Source organism: Glycine max, chromosome 17 (assembly GCF_000004515.6).
Source record: "Glycine max cultivar Williams 82 chromosome 17, Glycine_max_v4.0, whole genome shotgun sequence".
Classification (NCBI taxonomy): Eukaryota; Viridiplantae; Streptophyta; class Magnoliopsida; order Fabales; family Fabaceae; genus Glycine; species Glycine max.
In genome coordinates this window covers 19,133,729-19,150,536 of record NC_038253.2, presented here as the reverse complement: position 1 = coordinate 19,150,536, position 16,808 = coordinate 19,133,729, and the positions used below count along the sequence as shown (strand labels likewise).

General features: G+C 35.0%; 1 protein-coding gene and 1 pseudogene across 1 annotated transcript; both read left to right on the top strand.

Annotated features, from left to right (window-relative positions):
- Positions 1-4,940: 4,940 nt before the first annotated feature.
- On the top strand, positions 4,941-5,432 carry LOC112999924 (precursor of CEP9-like; annotated as a pseudogene).
- A 537-nt stretch (positions 5,433-5,969) lies between these two features.
- Positions 5,970-16,525, top strand: LOC121173798 (uncharacterized). The gene is made up of 6 exons (XM_041010983.1): positions 5,970-6,333; positions 6,418-6,475; positions 14,543-14,835; positions 14,921-15,133; positions 15,239-15,499; positions 15,760-16,525. The coding sequence occupies exons 3-6, from the start codon at positions 14,551-14,553 to the stop codon at positions 16,051-16,053; spliced, it is 1,053 nt and encodes a 350-aa protein (XP_040866917.1). The 5' UTR covers positions 5,970-6,333; positions 6,418-6,475; positions 14,543-14,550; the 3' UTR covers positions 16,054-16,525.
- Positions 16,526-16,808: the final 283 nt, after the last annotated feature.

Genomic DNA, 16,808 nt, shown 5'->3' with positions numbered 1-16,808 from the left:
AACTATAATTTTCGGTTAGGGGACCGAAATAGCCTTAGGTTTTGTTTGGTCCAACTTTTTTTGGACTTAAAAGTTACTTATGAGTTAAAGTAAAAAAAATTAGAACTTAAAAAAAAAGCAGTATTTGTTTATTATTTTTCATTTTTATACATTAAAAACTTCTTTTAAATTAAAAGTTAGACAAAATAATTGAGTGTACAACCCTTAAATATGAAATTCTCTAAAAATTACACTTTTTTTGTTATTTTATCTTTAAAAATAAATAGCTTTCTTTAATTTTTTTACTGAAGTTAAAGCCAGCCTAAACGACTAAAAAAACACTCGATAAAAATAAAAACAAACATAGTAAAAATAAAGAGTCTTAGTAAAACCAATTTTACTAAAGTTAAAGCAAGCCTAAAAGACTAAAAACGAACTTAGTAAAAATAAAAACACACAAATACACTTAGTAAAAACACACTAAAAACAAAAACACACCCAAACACACTTAGTAAAAACACACTAAAAATAAAAACACACAAACCCACAACACACAAATCCACGTTTGGCAGTCCCTGCTCGCGTTCAACGGTGTTGGCCGCCACCACGTCACTGCACCACTGCAGATCCGCCGTCATTCTTGGTTGCAACCGCAAATCCGTGCTCATGCCGCCAACCATGCCATCACAAATCTGCGCTCGATCTGGTCGTGCTCGTGCTTGTGCTCGTGCCGCCAACCATGCCATCGCGCCGCCAAACACCCTCCTAGTTGACTCGATCTGGTCGTGCTCGTGCTGAACTGGTACTTTTTCTTTCTTTTACTCACTGTGGAATTTAGTATTTGGTTTGTCTGATTTTGTAACTGTTTAAGTTTTAATTAGCTTGCTATTGCGTCAAATGCCTAATTTTCTTCATTTTATTGATGCCTTAAGCAAAGCTGAAAATCAAGCTCGAGAATATACTCTAGTCCAAGTTGTATTAATTATCCCTTGTGGTTGTTGAGGAAAGAAACTAAAAAGTATAATGTATAATGTTACAAGTATAGCCAGTTAAACCAATTAGAGAAGATGAACTTTATTTTGGTTCTTGTTTGCTGGTTGTAAGCCCACAAGTTCTTTATATGCAAGTTCTTTTTACACTTTGTTTTTGGTTCTCTCTCTTCTTTGAATTTATCTGCATTTAAATGTACTAGTTGGTCCTTGAATTTATGAAACTTGATACATATTTATATCAAGTATGTAGAATGTAAGAATATACTAAGAAGATTCAGTAGGTCTACACACTTTGATACCATGTTAATAATGAGAGAAAAATTAGAGAGACATGATAAAGGAGTGTTCTATTATTTCTAAATGAAAAAGGTTACCCAGGGGTATGTGAGTTGTCTTCATCCTTTGTTCCTTTACAAGTTTATCATGGTCACTCCTCGAGGACCTGGACCCTTGATGATGTTCCTCCAAAGAGGCAAAGACTCCTACTAACTCGCTGCCTACTTTCTTTCTTCTCATTTGTCTTCTCAGCCACTCCTACAGAACAGAAAGCTCTTTGGAAATTTGAAATACAAGTTTGATATATTTTACTGCATTATGCAATTTGATTTTGCAGGTTACAATTATGATTCAATCTATGCACTTTTATTTTCTTTTATACTTGCCAATGACAGAGGATTCATAACAAGACATTTAACTTATTCATAGCAAGAGGGTTCCTTACTTGCTTAAAAGCATCTTGTCAAGCGTGATATTCTTTTTTAATTTATTATATTTTTATAATCTTATACATTATCTTTTAAAATATTATATATAAGATTAAATTCTATTTTCATATAAATTAGAATATGTATATTTATATAAGTTTATTTTTATTTTATATATTATATTTATCTTTTAGAATAATGTTTGCGATTTAGTGACACATTTTTTTTATCTATATTAAGATATTCATGTTATTTACTGTAATATAGATAAAAAAAAATACTGCCAATAAATCATACACATAAATATTTTTAAAAATAGTAAATACTTTCATTTTATTTAATTACATATTTTTACTATATAATTTATTTCTTTAAAAAAATTGCATACCCGATTAAATAAAGTTAAATATAAATAAAAATACTATTATGATAAATAACAAGAATATGTTAATATAGGCAAAAAAATGCTATTATTAAATCACATATATAAATATTTTAAGGATAATAAAATACTGCTATTTTATGAAATTATAATTTATATTAAAAATATACATTAAAGATAAAATTTATATTATATCTTTACTGTGTAAAATGATTTTTGAATAATGTGATAAAAATACACAAGATTATAAAAATATAATATATAAAATAAAAATAAAACTTATATAAGTATACATATTCTAATTTACGCGAAAATAGAATTTAATCTTATATATTATATTTTAAAAGGTAATATATAAGATTATAAAAATATAATAAATTAAAAAAGAATAAATTTTGAATTTTGAACTATTTTCGCATAAAACTTATATTAATACAATATTTTGCATCAAACATGCAAATAGGCATGTGGGTGTAGTGGTTAAGGACCATGTTTCTAGTTCTTCCTCAAACATTTTTAAAGTTATTATTTTTAAAAAAATTATTGGTCAACTTTCTAATTTAATCAACGGTTAAAATCAACTTTAGGAGTCAACTCTAGGGACTTAGATAATAAATTTTGAAATATAGGGGGATTGAGAATTATACTTATTTAAGCTTTACACTTTTATTTTTAACTTCTCTAAGTTTTTTGCACTTTGTCTACTTTAACTTTACCTTATTTATATTTTCCTATCATTTTAATCTTGTCAATTTCTTTTCCGAACAGTTTACATGTAGGAAAATCGATTCTTTTGTTTTTCTTCAATAGTTGTTTCTTTTTCTTTGAGTTCAATAGTTGTTTCAATACACGCTACAATAGGTATAATATTTGTACTCACAATTTTAAGTTTTATAACATAGTAGTAGATGCATGGTAGATTTGATGCTTTCTTTCAACAAAAGTGGATTCAACTAGTTGGTTCTATCACTAGTATTAAATTGTTGACTCACTGTTAATTAGATATATTTACACATTATAAATTATATAAGAATATTAGTAGAACTATATTATTAGATATATTTACACATTATGAATCTCCAATTTTATTTATAAGTTTGATTATAAAGTTTAATTAAGAATTATATTTACAATTGATAATTATTAAGCAAGTCAAAATGTACTAAATGATAAAACAAAACAATACCGCATATTTTCATTTAGCAACCGAATTTGTGACCGATTTATTTTATTAGAAAATTAATTACTAAATAGCAACCAAATTGTATTTTAATTTATTTTATATTTAAAAATTAACTATTAAGTAGCGACATAAATGTATTTAAAATTTATTTCATGTGTAAAAATTAATTACTTAGTAGCGACTGAATTTAGTTTAAATGCATTTTATATTACAAAATTAGCGACCGAACCGATTTATATTTAATTTATATTAAAAGTAATTATTTAATAGCGACTGACGTAGCGACGAAATCAAATTTTAGTTTATTTTTTATTTAAATTTTGATTATTTAAAATAGCAACCGAAGACAGCGATAGAATGTTATGTACTTGCGACCGACTGTTTCGGTCGCCAAATAGCAACCGAGTATGAATTTAGTCGCTAAGGGCTTAGTGGTTAGGGTTTTGCGACGTACACGGTTCGGTCGCTATTTCGACTGCTAAGAGTTTTAGCGACCGAATTTAATGATTTGTTGGTCGCTAAATCTTGTTTTTTTGTTTGTGACCAGTGGAACTTCTACATTACACAAACACATCACATGACTTTGGGACTCAGAGCTGTATGACGATGCACTCCTTTCAATGGGAACGACACCGATGAGGAGGTGGCAAATGCAACGAGAAGGTTACAAACGTGACGATGAGGTTGCGAACGCGACAAGGACATGGAAAACACGACGAAGAGGTTGCAAACGGGACGTGGAGGTGACAACACGATGAGGAGGTTGCTCGGTTTGGGTTCCAGGGGATTAGGGATTCTTTGACAACGCGACCAAAAGGTTAGGGATTTGGGGGTAATGATAGGGTTTGGGTTTACGGGTTGCAGAGAGAGGGAGAAGCTTATGAGGTCTTGGGAGGTAATTTTTTAGGTCATCAATAATAGTTACAAAGAAAAATTACTGATGAGAGTTACTTGCCATACACCTATTAAAAGACCAATTACATAATGACATGTGGTAGTCAATGTTTTCCCTTAACAATCAACTTTTAATTTCTGTTCTGGAGATTCAGATAGTCAATTTGGAAAAAAAAGGACTCTAATAATAAATTAAAAATATGGGGACCAATTTAGTGAGTTGGGAAAAATATGGGGACTATTTTCACAATTAAACCTATTACGAGTGAAAAATTTCTTCCTCATTTGCATTTTAAAGCAACTTTTACTGGGACTATTCTAACTAAGTTCAGATACTTTGCAAATCAAGCATATATACAAGATTATATGCAACAAAAGAAGAAGATCCAACATTCAAATCAAATGCAAATACTTGGGAAAAAAGTTGATGTGCCCAATTTATTTTATGCACATACACACAAAAGCAAGCTTGCACAAGAGATAATGGGCCCAAGGGATTGAAAGCTATTTGACATATAAACGGTCCACATTCACATTGAAACAACTCCACATATTTAGTCAAATTACATAATTGGCAATTAGAATCTTAGGAATGAGCACTCACACTAACATAAATTTGTCATATCAACTCCCTTTGCATCTTCCACTCTTCATTATACATTATCTGAGACAACTAGCTCATTTTTCTAGTCTTTACCTACACAAAGACCTTAATTTCCCTTATTCATACCTCTTGCTTAGTGATATATATATATATATATATATATATATATATATATATATATATATATATATATATATATATCATGGCCAAATTTCAAGTTTTGCACAAATATTTTTTCATTTTTCTAGTACTAGTTGTGTGCCATGGTTCCCTTTTAGCACATGGCAGGAAAATAAATATAAAGCCATTGAATCAACAACATTCCTTACTAAACACAAAAATTGTAGCTAATAATCCTAACCCTTCCCTTCCATCACTTAAAACCAAAGTTGAATCACCAGAACACTTTGAGGAAGCTAGTAAATTGGGAGATTCAGGTGCAGACACAAATGCTTTTCAACCCACTACACCAAGAGGGAGTCCTAGTGTTGGCCACAAAATGATTACACCATCGGAAGATAACAAGATGAAAACAATGGTGCTAGTTTAGAGCCCAAATGCTAAAGTTTTGGTGACTGAGGGTTCAAAAGATGATTTCAAGCCTACTGACCTAGGTCACAACCCTAGCGTTCACTACTACAAAAGCAACATTCTACGTCGGGGATTCAATGACGGTTGCAAACAACCGTCTTAGAAGGTGAGGCGGTGGCATATTCGTAATTAAGAGCATGTGAACGACGTCATTTGCCACTAACCGTCGTAGACATGTAGTTGGCGTGGCAATTTGTATTTACGTGACTAACTTACAAAGACGGTCTTGTGGTTAAAACCGTCTTTGTATCGTTAATGGTTTCACGTGGCAAACACGTGAGTGGGCCGACGACTATACAAAGAGGGTGGTGTGGTGAGACCGTCTTTGTATTGTTAGTAGTTTCACGTGGCAGCCACGTGATTTGACAATTTAAAATACAAAGACGGTCTTGTCCATAGACCCGTCTTTGTATTGTTAAGGTGTAAACACGTCATGATTTTTGTCATTAGGATACAAAGATGGTCTTGTGGTAAGACCCGTCTTTGTATTGTTGGTGGTTTCACGTGGAGGCCATGTGATTAGAGGCGTAACAATACAAAGACGAACTTGTCTCCAGACCCGTCTTTGTATTGTTAAGGTGCAAACACATCATCATTTTCGTCAGTAGGATACAAAGACGGTCTTGCGGTAAGAGTCGTCTTTGTATTGTTGGTGGTTTCACGTGGAGGCCACGTGATTTGAGGCGTAAAAATACAAAGACGGTCTTCTCCCATGACCTGTCTTTGTATGTTATTTGGTGACACGTGGCGTACACGTGATGTTTGACTTTATTGCAATACAAAGACGGTCTTTTCTAAGACCCGTCTTTGTATCCTAAATGGTATCATGTGGCAGGCATGTGCTTGTTACTTTCTCTTGCTTTGGTGCGCCCTAGCATTTGGAAGCTCGAAATTAGCCCACAATTACTCACAACTTCGCGCCCTAGGTAGCTACAGAGAGCATAGTCTCCGACAAAGAGGTTCGCCGTTGCTTCTTCTTCCGTTTGCAGTCGCCGCCGACAAAGGTAAGGTCCACCGTTGCTTCTTCTTCATTTGCATTGCTTATATTCATTCATTCATTTGAGGAATCTGCTTTGTTGTCGTCTCAGGCTGTTAGTTATACGTTGTTGGTGGTCTACATTGTCGTGAAGCTGCGTCCCATAAAAGGTAAGGTTTATAACATTGTATTGTTTACTGTTTGTATGCACAGTTGAAAGGCTAGTGTTGTTGTGTTGTACTATTGTGCATGTTAGTTTTGTAATTGTCCTTTTTCATTTTATCCCTCAAAAGCAAACCATTATTTGGTTTATAGAGAAAGCTGGTTCCATAAGGTAAGATACATTGTGTGTTTTGTGAGAGAAGCTCTGATTTTTGTTTATCTTTTTATGTAATCTGAAGCTGTTAATTTTTGTTTTGTTTTGCATTTCAGTGGGGATTATGTGAAATGTAGTAGTGTAGTAGTGTAGTAGTTGGTCATTTAGGATTTTGGATTTGTGTTGGTAGTCTGTAGTAATGAGTTTATGTTAGCTACCATTGCATGTGCTATGGCTTTTAAGGAATTTATCCTTTCACATGCAAAGTTGTAAATATGAAATTCACCGAATTAATCCCTCTAACCTAATTTGGACCTATTTGTAACCAATCCCTTATTGCTAATTAAGTAATGGACTAATGGACTAATTGCCTAACTGCTGCCCTTGACAAGTAATGAAGTAGTTTCCACCTATTTGTAACCAATCCCTCTAATCTAATTTCCACCTATCGGTAACACTATTGCTAGCTGGGGAGAACTCTTCATTCCATGTAGTAGATGATGTTTTATGTCTAACATCATGAAACAGATCTGATGAATCTTTGTGACTCTTATTTTCAATTTGTCTAGTGTGGAGTTCAAAGTGTACACACCTTGTAGGACAAAACTGAAAAAGATAGTAACAGGAATACATAATGTACATTATTTGACATTAGAGTCAGGTTACATCATCCTAGCCAACTAACCAACTTCGCTGATGATTGAAAAAATGAGATAGTTATCCTGGATTTGCATTCTTTGAGGAAACCGGAATGAGTTGTTGTTTCGGAAACTAATGTGCTGCTGTTAATAAGAACAACTTGTTTACTTAGGTAGACTATCCGACAACATAGTTCAAGTGGGTCCCTTGATCTTTGAATTAAATTCTAACCTTGCTTGGTTGTCATCTCCACGAGAACAAGTCAAGAGTTACTTAAGACCTTGCCTAATTTGTCATTTTTTATATAAAACGGTTCAAATACTCCTAAATCATGTTGAGGCTTTGTTATTGTCATCCTGCTTTCAGCTCTTCACACCCCATTCATTATTATTTTTATTTCCAAAAACACATCTGATCGAATTGTGTTTCTGTTAAATCTAAAAGTAAAATAAATATGTGTGGGGGTGTAGGAAAATAGGGAGAGGAAAAAAGTGTCTTTTTATCCTGATTTTGAAAAGTAAGAGGTGGAAAGAGTAGTATGTGAGGTGAGAAGAGTAGGGCCCTTCATATAGCTGGATAAGAGTCCAATAAGCGAGTCTGATTTGTGTGTATATCTGGCCCTACAAAGATCTGATGAATCTTTGTCACTCTCATTTTCAATTTGTCTAGTGTGGAGTTCAAAGTATACGCAGTAGGACAAAACTGAATAAGATAGTAACAAGAATACATAATGTACATTATTTGACATTAAAGTCAGGTCACATCATCCCAACCAACTAACCAACTTCGCTGATGATTGAAAAAATGAGATAGTTATCCTGGATTTGCATTCTTTGAGGAAACCGGAATGAGTTTGGTTAGCCTTTGGATCCTACTCATAACAGCAGCCTTGGCTTCCTATTCTTATTCCAATCTTGATTGCATTTTCAGTTGACCTTCTTCTAAGTACACAATGACAGAAACCATGCATATATAAAAATTAAAAAGAACAAAAAAGTGTAGCATTAAAAAATTATAGTGTATTATATAATACAGATTTGGCTGCAAAGAATTGTGAATTCAAAGAAAATTGAAAACAAATGTTCACCATTAGCAGAGGAATAACATCATGTTTTCAAATGAAACCTTTAATGGCAACAAAATGTTGGATGATGCAGTTTTGTTGCATCAAAGAAGGGTGAGATTGCAATATTCACACCATTGGAACCTAATAAGTGGTTGACTATCCTTAGACACGACGATTGCATGCATGTGTTATTTTTCTGATGCTACCCTCAGTTTGAAAGATGTCTTTAACTTGTGTACCCATCCATATGCATGCATATCCCCTACGAACACTTGAACCTCGACCTTCATTTGTTGCTGAAGTCTAAAGTCATGTGTTCTCCCTCTAATTTTATCCTTTATGTGGCCATGCTCAAATTTGTATATTGGTGTTTGATTGACTTGCTCCCCAATCCAATCTGTAAATAGCTCCATCATTTCTTCCATCCGCTTGAATCCTGCATTATAGCCTTTGTGATCTGCTTCCATGATCTTTTGAATTGAATTGAGTCTTCCTTCCATCTTGTGTTAAATGTGTGAACGACAGGCGTCATTCCTTGAATGAAATTAGATCGCATCTGATATGTGATGGGTTTAGCCCCACTTACACAAAGTGGATATGGCATGGTGAGTTGCTTGGTCATAGAACAACATGTCCAGCTCAGCCGGTTGAGCTAGAAAGCGGCAATTGAATGGAAGACATGATACGTGATCTTGGGCAAGAGGGCTTTCGGGATTTTCATACATATATTTATGATGATCTTCAAATAGATGCGCAGACGCCATTGTATGTTGGATGCAAAAGCTTCAGTAGGTTATCAGTTGTGCTAGCTTTGGTTAACCTAAAGGCTAGATTTGGGTGGAGTGACAAAAGCTTCACTGAGTTGGTTTTGTTATTGAAAAATATTCTTCCAGAAGATAACACCTTACCGAAGAGTCATTATAAGGCAAAAAAGATATTATGTCCCGTTGGCATGGAGTACCGAAGAATACATGCATGTCTGAATGATTGCATTCTGTACAGAAATGAGTTTGCGGATATGCAATTCTGCCCCACCTGTGGACTTTCACGCTACAAGGCCAACGATGGGGAAAGCAGTGAAGGTTCAGGCACCCCTAGTATTCGTCCAGCAAAGGTTTGTTGGTATTTGCCAATAATACCTAGGTTCAAGCGGTTGTTTTCCAGTGCACAGGATTGTAAATACTTAAGGTGGCATGTAGATGAAAGAAGAATGGATGGCATGATCAGACACCCCGCTGATTGTACACAATGGAAGACATTTGACTGCTTATATCCAACTTTTGCACATAAGCCTAGAAACCTAAGGCTTGCACTAGCTTAAGATGGAATGAATCCTTTTGGTAACTTGACCACCAATCATAGTTCGTGGTCGGTATTATTAATGATTTACAACCTTCCTCTGTGGTTGTGCATGAAGCGAAAATACATGTTACTGTCTATGATGATAGCCGATCCAAAACAACCTGGAAATGATATTGACGTGTATCTGGCTCATTTGATAGAAGACCTGAGCAATCTGTGGGTAGACGGGGTTGAAGTGTATGATGCAAATGAAAAATAGTCATTCAACTTGTGTGCTATGCTCTTTTGTACAATTAACGATTTTCCCGCTTATGGTAATTTGAACGGATACAGTGTTAAAGGACACCACACATGTCCTATTTGTGAAAAAAATAATTGTTACATCCAACTAACCCATGGGAAGAAGACAGTCTATACAAGGCACAAAATATTTTTAAGCAAGAATCACCCATATCGGCATTTGAAGAAGGCATTTAATGGAGATAATGAGATTGAAATAGCGCCTGAATCATTACGTGGACATGATGTTTATGATCGGGTCAGAGACATAGAAACAACCTTTGGTAAGTCACAAAAAAGGACTTGTCTGCGAAGAACATTTGGAAAAAAAAGTCGATATTCTTTGATCTCCTATATTGGTGCAATCTAGATGTTCAGCATTGTTTGGACGTTATGCATGTCGAGAAAAATGTGTGTGATAGTTTGATTGGCACCTTTCTTAACATTAAGAGGAAGACAAAGGATGGTGTAAAATCTTGTCAGGATTTGGTTGAGTTGGGTATACGGGAGCAACTACATCCAGTTTTACGAGGTGCTCGAACATATTTGCCCCCAGCATGTTACACAATGTCCACGACTGAGAAAAAAAGTTTTTGTCATTGTCAACTAAATGTGAAAGTTCCTCAAGGATACTCTTCAAATATCAAGAGCCTTGTGTCAATTAAGGAATTGAAATTGATTGGGCTGAAATCCCATGATTGCCACGTACTAATCCAACAACTTTTACTAGTGGCCGTTCATGGAATCTTGCCTGAAAAGTTCGTAATGCCATCACTCGGTTGTGTTTTTTCTTTAATGCTATCTGTAACAAGGTTATTGACCCATCGCAGTTGGATGTTTTGGAGAATGAAGCCACCATTCTTGTTTGTCAATTGGAGATGTATTTCCCCCCCTCATTCTTTGACATAATGATTCACTTAATTGTTCATCTAGTTCACGAGATTCGGTTGTGTGGCCCAGTTTATTTACGATGGATGTATTCGGTTGAAAGGTTCATGAAGGTGCTGAAAGGATATACAAAGAATCAATATCGTCCAAAAGCAAGCATTGTTGAAAGATATGTTGTTGAAGAAGCAATAGAGTTTTCATCATATTATATAAGTAACGAACAACCAGTCAGGGTTCCACCAAGTCGTCATTAGGCCATGACTCAAGGTAGGGGAAGTCGAGGATTTAATGTTGTCACCATGGATTGCCAAAGGTTGTCCCAAGCTCATCTATATGTCTTAAACAATACAGCAGAGGTGATGCCTTACATAGATTGTCACAAAAACCAATTGTCAGCTAAAAACCCAAAAATGAACAAGATGAGGTTGTTGCAGGAACATAATAGAACTTTCGTGAACTGGTTCAAGCACACCATTTTCGCCGATGACACAGTTTCTAATACGCTACGACTGTTAGCTATTGGTCCAAATCTGAATGTGCCCACCTGGCAAGGATATGATATCAATGGCTATGCTTTCTACACAAAGTCACAGGATGCAAGAAGTACCATGCAGAACAGTGGGGTTATTGTTGACGGTGAGTCAACTCACTTTAGTAGTGTTTCTGATAACAATCTGATTAACGTGTCAATGCCGTATTATGGAGTCATTGAAGATATTTGGGAGCTTGATTACGATCAATTTAGAGTTCCTGTGTTTAGTTGTCGATGGGTTAATGCGAATACAAGGGTAAGCAAAGACAAAATGGGCTTTACTTTAGTTGACCTGAAAAAGGGTGGTTACAATGATGACCCATTTATAATGGCAGTGCAAGCCGGACAAGTTTTTTATGTCCAAGATCCATTTGACCCAACTTGGTCCGTGGTTGTACAAGGCAGAAAATTTGATATGACCGACTTTAGTCATGATGTTGAACATGCAACTAGACATGACCATCATGAAGGGCTATGGGAGAATAACGACACCTAACTACCTATCATACAAAAATGGACCAGACCTAAAGGCCACATCACCTATTGGCAAGGTAGGTGTCACATGCAACCCAAAAATAGCTGCCACATTTTCTAAGGCTACAGCATCTGAAATTTCTAGTGGTTTCTTGACTTCATTCCTTGATTTAATAAGAATCCTGAATATGAATTGGTGGCTATTAAATGTCAGTCATACTTTTCTCGAGCTTCAATATATTTAGTATTTACTGTGTAATTAACACTTGAATTTAAATATTTTTTCAAACATTAGTTTTTGTTTCAATAAAAAGATTTTTTTCCTCAAGAAAAATAAACTTTAACGAAAGATCTATTTTTATTTTAACGAATCCTTAAAAAGTTTAATACTACATAAGTTATAAGAAAATTAAGTAACATGGCTGGCCAATGCTTATCTCCTTTATACACAAATCATAGTTACATTTAGTATCACAAAAAATTTCCATCCTCACACACAGCATGGCCAATGCTTATCTCCTTTATATATGCATGAATGATCCTTGCTAGTGTACAAACATTATGTTGATTGCTTGTCAGTTCTTGGTGCTAGTCCACATTGTTCCAACTTTCCAAGTGCTGGTTGGTGGCAACCAATACTTGAAACTTTGTATATTAACTCACATAAAATTCTAGCAATTTTATTCCACTTGCCTATCATAGTTTTTATACAACCCATTAGGTACGAGGTACTTGGATTAAATTCTAATGCTAAAAATTTTGTCTAGATCATAAAAATTGACAACCCCCCATCCCTTCTAGGTGTTTATGGGTTTGCTTGTCAGTTGATGTGTGCTAAGAAACACATTGCATATCTCTAGAAGCGAATTCTCTACATAAACTACATCTATTAATAAACTTTAAGAAAATGTTGTAAAAATACAACTTTAAGAAAATTTAAGAAAATAAAATTATATCTTTAGGATGAGAAAATAAAATTATATCAGCCTGGTTTTTCTAGTCCTGTGGTCTACCATTTCCAGAAGGATTATGTTGGCTTTTTGACCCAGGTTCACTTGACATTAAAATTAAATGGAAATATAAAAAAAAATAGAAGGGTACAAGGCGAGAATATTCTTATGATGTCATCTATTACAGGAGTTAAAATGTTGAATGAGTGGAACCTAGCTAGTTCAAGAGACGTAAGGCGTGACTCATGCCCAAGTTGTGTGGAAGATACCTGCATGTTTCCTTCGAAAATATTTATTTGGAGGCAGTAGTAGGCCAGTGATTAAGCTTATTTGGTAATATATTCCATGGATTAGGATAGAATAAGCACTCTTTTTTAATTCTTCCAGTCAAATCATTGTCTTTTCCTTTCAATTTCGCCAACTTGTATCACTTACCCTTTTGAAGATCCTTTGACTTCTACCTTTTTCTTTTTCTTTTTTTACTTTGCAAATCCAAATAGAAAATTTTGGATATATTAAATAAATTATTATTATTCTAGGACCACTATTAGTCTATAACTCCAATCAATTATTACATAATATATTTTTTAAGCATAAGCAGTTAGGCTTGAGTCTGCCTCATTTTACTTTAGCCACTGTATTGTGTTATGTCTAATGGTGTCGATCATATTAAAAATTTGATTCTATCTTGGAATTCTTGGGCCTAATCAATATTTTACTACATGCATTTAATAAATTAGAAGATTTTTGGAAACAGGATTATGTTTTGAACCCTGAAACCATGTAGAAGAGGAAGGGGAGAGAGAAGAGATGGATCACGTTACGTGACCATGTATGTGATGTTAGTCACTGCAGAATCCAAGTTGGTGGCACTTAAGTAGGGATTGGGATTGAGCGGGAGTGACCTCATTTTTGTTCGAGTTTATTATTAGTTTAGAATCTCCTTCTATGTAATGCTTTCATTTATTTTATTTCAACTTTTGATTAATCATAAGGAGTGCCTATCCATGCAATCAAGAGTATGAGCAACAAAGATTCAAAAATTTAGAAATTACAAGAACCAGGGAAATGAGATAAGGAAGACAACAGAGATTGGGGCTTAATAGTTCAGCTTTTACAAACTTTTAAGCTATTCAGAGAGGAGAGGAAAGCACCTTTACTATTGGCATTGTTAATTTTCAGTTCTTACACAATATGGGTCAATACAACACCTACAAGACTTGTTTTATCGAGATAGTTTACTAGTGTCTTTTTTTTAATTAGCATTTGAAAATCAGGAACTATACAAAGTACAAACCATAACATTATGGAAGTTTATTTTTATCCAATGAGAGCTTCAAATAATGAAATCACATGGAGAGAAAATTTAACAAAATTTAAGAAAATAAAATGATATCTTTAGGGTTGGTTTATTTGATTACTCTCCTAATCATTTGCTGTAAAATTACTCTTCTAATCATTTGTTGTAACCATCAAATAATCAACAGTAATAGAAATTATGCTTAAATTTACTGGTACCTTCTTGACATATCTGAGGTTGATGTTACCTTGTTCACATATCTTTATTTGATTCTCCACCTTAGCAATATAATATGTCATTTTAGCTATGATTTGTATTTTGTTTGGCTTGTAACACGTTGAATCTTTGGCTAATTAACAAAAATAATGTCATCATGTATTTTGTTTCATGTTCAATCTTTGGCTTCGATCATGTTGAATCTTTGCTGTTGTCCCTATCTATTTATGTCACTTTTATTGACTGTTGTCCTCATGTATTTTCTTTCAACATAGTCCTTCGAATGACGACACCCCCACCATCACCTACACAGGCCGAGATTCCTTCTGATGGGACGTCTAGGAAAACTAGGCAAGCCACTCGGCTAAGAAGGTTGACAGCAAGAACCTTGGATCAACCAAGGGAAACAATCAACATCAATCCAACCACTGGTAGAGGCTCAGGACCTCATAAAGATAAGTTTCACAACTATCTTGGAGTTGTGGCACGAGACAAGATTCCAATTTTACACTCTACCTGGAATGATGTACCAGAAACGCTAAAGAACATGATATGGGATGACATATTGGTAAGTCTGTAATGCTGGTAATTTATTATTTTTTGACAAACATTGATATGTGTTTGCATGTTATTTTTACACAAATGTTTTGTAGGCGAAATTCGACATCCCCGAGGGTGATAATGCCAAAAAGAAGGTGATGTCAATGGTGGCAACGCGTTGGAGGCAATTTAAGTCGTCGTTGACAACAAAATATGTGTATGGTAATAGTGACGGGCAACCAAAAGATGATCCTTCGGTTAAATATGGCATTGATGCAAAAGATTGGGCCGAATTTGCAAAAATGAGGCAAACCCCTACTTGGCAGGTATTTTTTCAGTATTAATGTTTTGACCTCCTTACATACTCTGTATTTTGTTTGCAAGACATGTTTTTCTGAATCCTTGACAAATGGTTATTTTTTTATTGGAAGGGGATACGGAAAAAGGCACAAGAGATTCAAAAATACAATGACTCTCCGCACTTGTTGTCTAGGGAAGGCTATGAGTTGCTTGAAAAAAAATTAATGGAAGAAAAAAGGAATATACGAGAAGAAAAAGCAGGATTTACTGAGGACCCTTCATTGTACCTCCCACCGTCCCCAATTTCTAGACACGAGAAGTGGAAAAAGGCACGCACAAAGCAATATGGCCAGATGACGTCTCAAGCCAAGAAAGAAATAGCTGACAAAATTGTGAGCAACTAACTTATCTTATTAGCCTTCTCTCTCATTTTCTGTTGTGACCATTTTCAGTTATAATAAGTTGTAACTGTTTGATGAGTTAGTTATGAACTAACTCTTGTATATAATATGTTCTCATCATTGAATTGCAGAATGAGAGAAGCAATCCTTTCATTTTCTTCTTCAAGCCTTTTTTCTCTGTTTTAGAATATGCTATGCCATAACTTTCACATATGTTGTTAGTGACAAACAAATAATTGTTTTCAATGAAGGGTTCCTTTGCGGCTTTATGTTGTTTTGTGTTATTTGAACATGACTCTTTGGAAGAGCAGAGCACACAGGGCAGCTTTGTGCCTTTTGGACGTGACGATATTTTGAACATGGCTATTGGAAGACCCGAGCATCCAGGTCGGGTACGTGCGGCTGGGACAGGAGTTACAATTAGCCAGTACTTTGGTCCAGCATCACGTCAGTCTACGACTTTGTCAAACTCGATCACTCCAGAACAGTTGGCTGATATCATTGGTAACTTAAAGGAAGAATGGCGAAGAGAGGTTCAACAATAAAACATAAAAAGAGAGGAGGCGTGGATGAGAAGGGTAGAAGAGGAAAAACAATGCATTATGGAGACATTTAAAGGACAAATAAAAGAAGCAATCAAGTTGGAGTTGTCACAAATTGCATCACAACAATCACCCCCACTTCAGGCACATGATATACAACTATTAGCAGCAAGGGTAAGCACCAAGGGGAGTTGTGCAGCACTAGAGACAAATGCATTAGCTAAAGAAATCTCTGAGTTGCATTGTGACAGCGTGGGGCTGCATGTAACTGCCGAGAACTCAACCAAGTTAGTGGCAGTGGGCACACAATGCGATAATTTTGGCACCATCCACAACGTGCCCTATGCTGATGATGTTGTTCGTGTCAGTGTTGTCAAAGTTATTTTTGGTGATGTCGAGGTTCCAATCCCTACATTAGAAATAAAGTTTGTGAAAGAAGATTTAGGGAGTTTTGTTCCATGGCCAACATATTTGGTGAAACCCATGTTGCCTAAGGTAATTAATTTAATGTGGATAGTAACATTATTCAAATTGTAAAATGATTAGTTACGTAACACTTTATTATGTTTTGTACTCGTTGTAGGATCCAGAGAAGGCTTTCAGCTCACCATTGAAGACTGTTGAGGAGGAAAAGGCATCGGTGGTGGTTGATCCATTGGGAGACTTGGTCAAGAACTTGTTCGATATTTACCAAAGGCCTGTTGAGTTGTCATGGTATGGCACTAAATTTGGGATCAATAATGTCAAAGATGGCTTCT

What these genes read in the sequence shown, in the direction of transcription:
- LOC121173798 (XM_041010983.1), top strand. Translation starts at nt 14,551, where the DNA reads ATGACGACACCCCCACCATCACCTACACAGGCCGAGATTCCTTCTGAT. An exon ending in GGCAAACCCCTACTTGGCAG is followed by an intron (nt 15,134 to 15,238) that starts GTATTTTTTCAG and finishes TTTTATTGGAAG; the next exon opens with GGGATACGGAAAAAGGCACA. An exon ending in AAGAAATAGCTGACAAAATT is followed by an intron (nt 15,500 to 15,759) that starts GTGAGCAACTAA and finishes TTTTCAATGAAG; the next exon opens with GGTTCCTTTGCGGCTTTATG.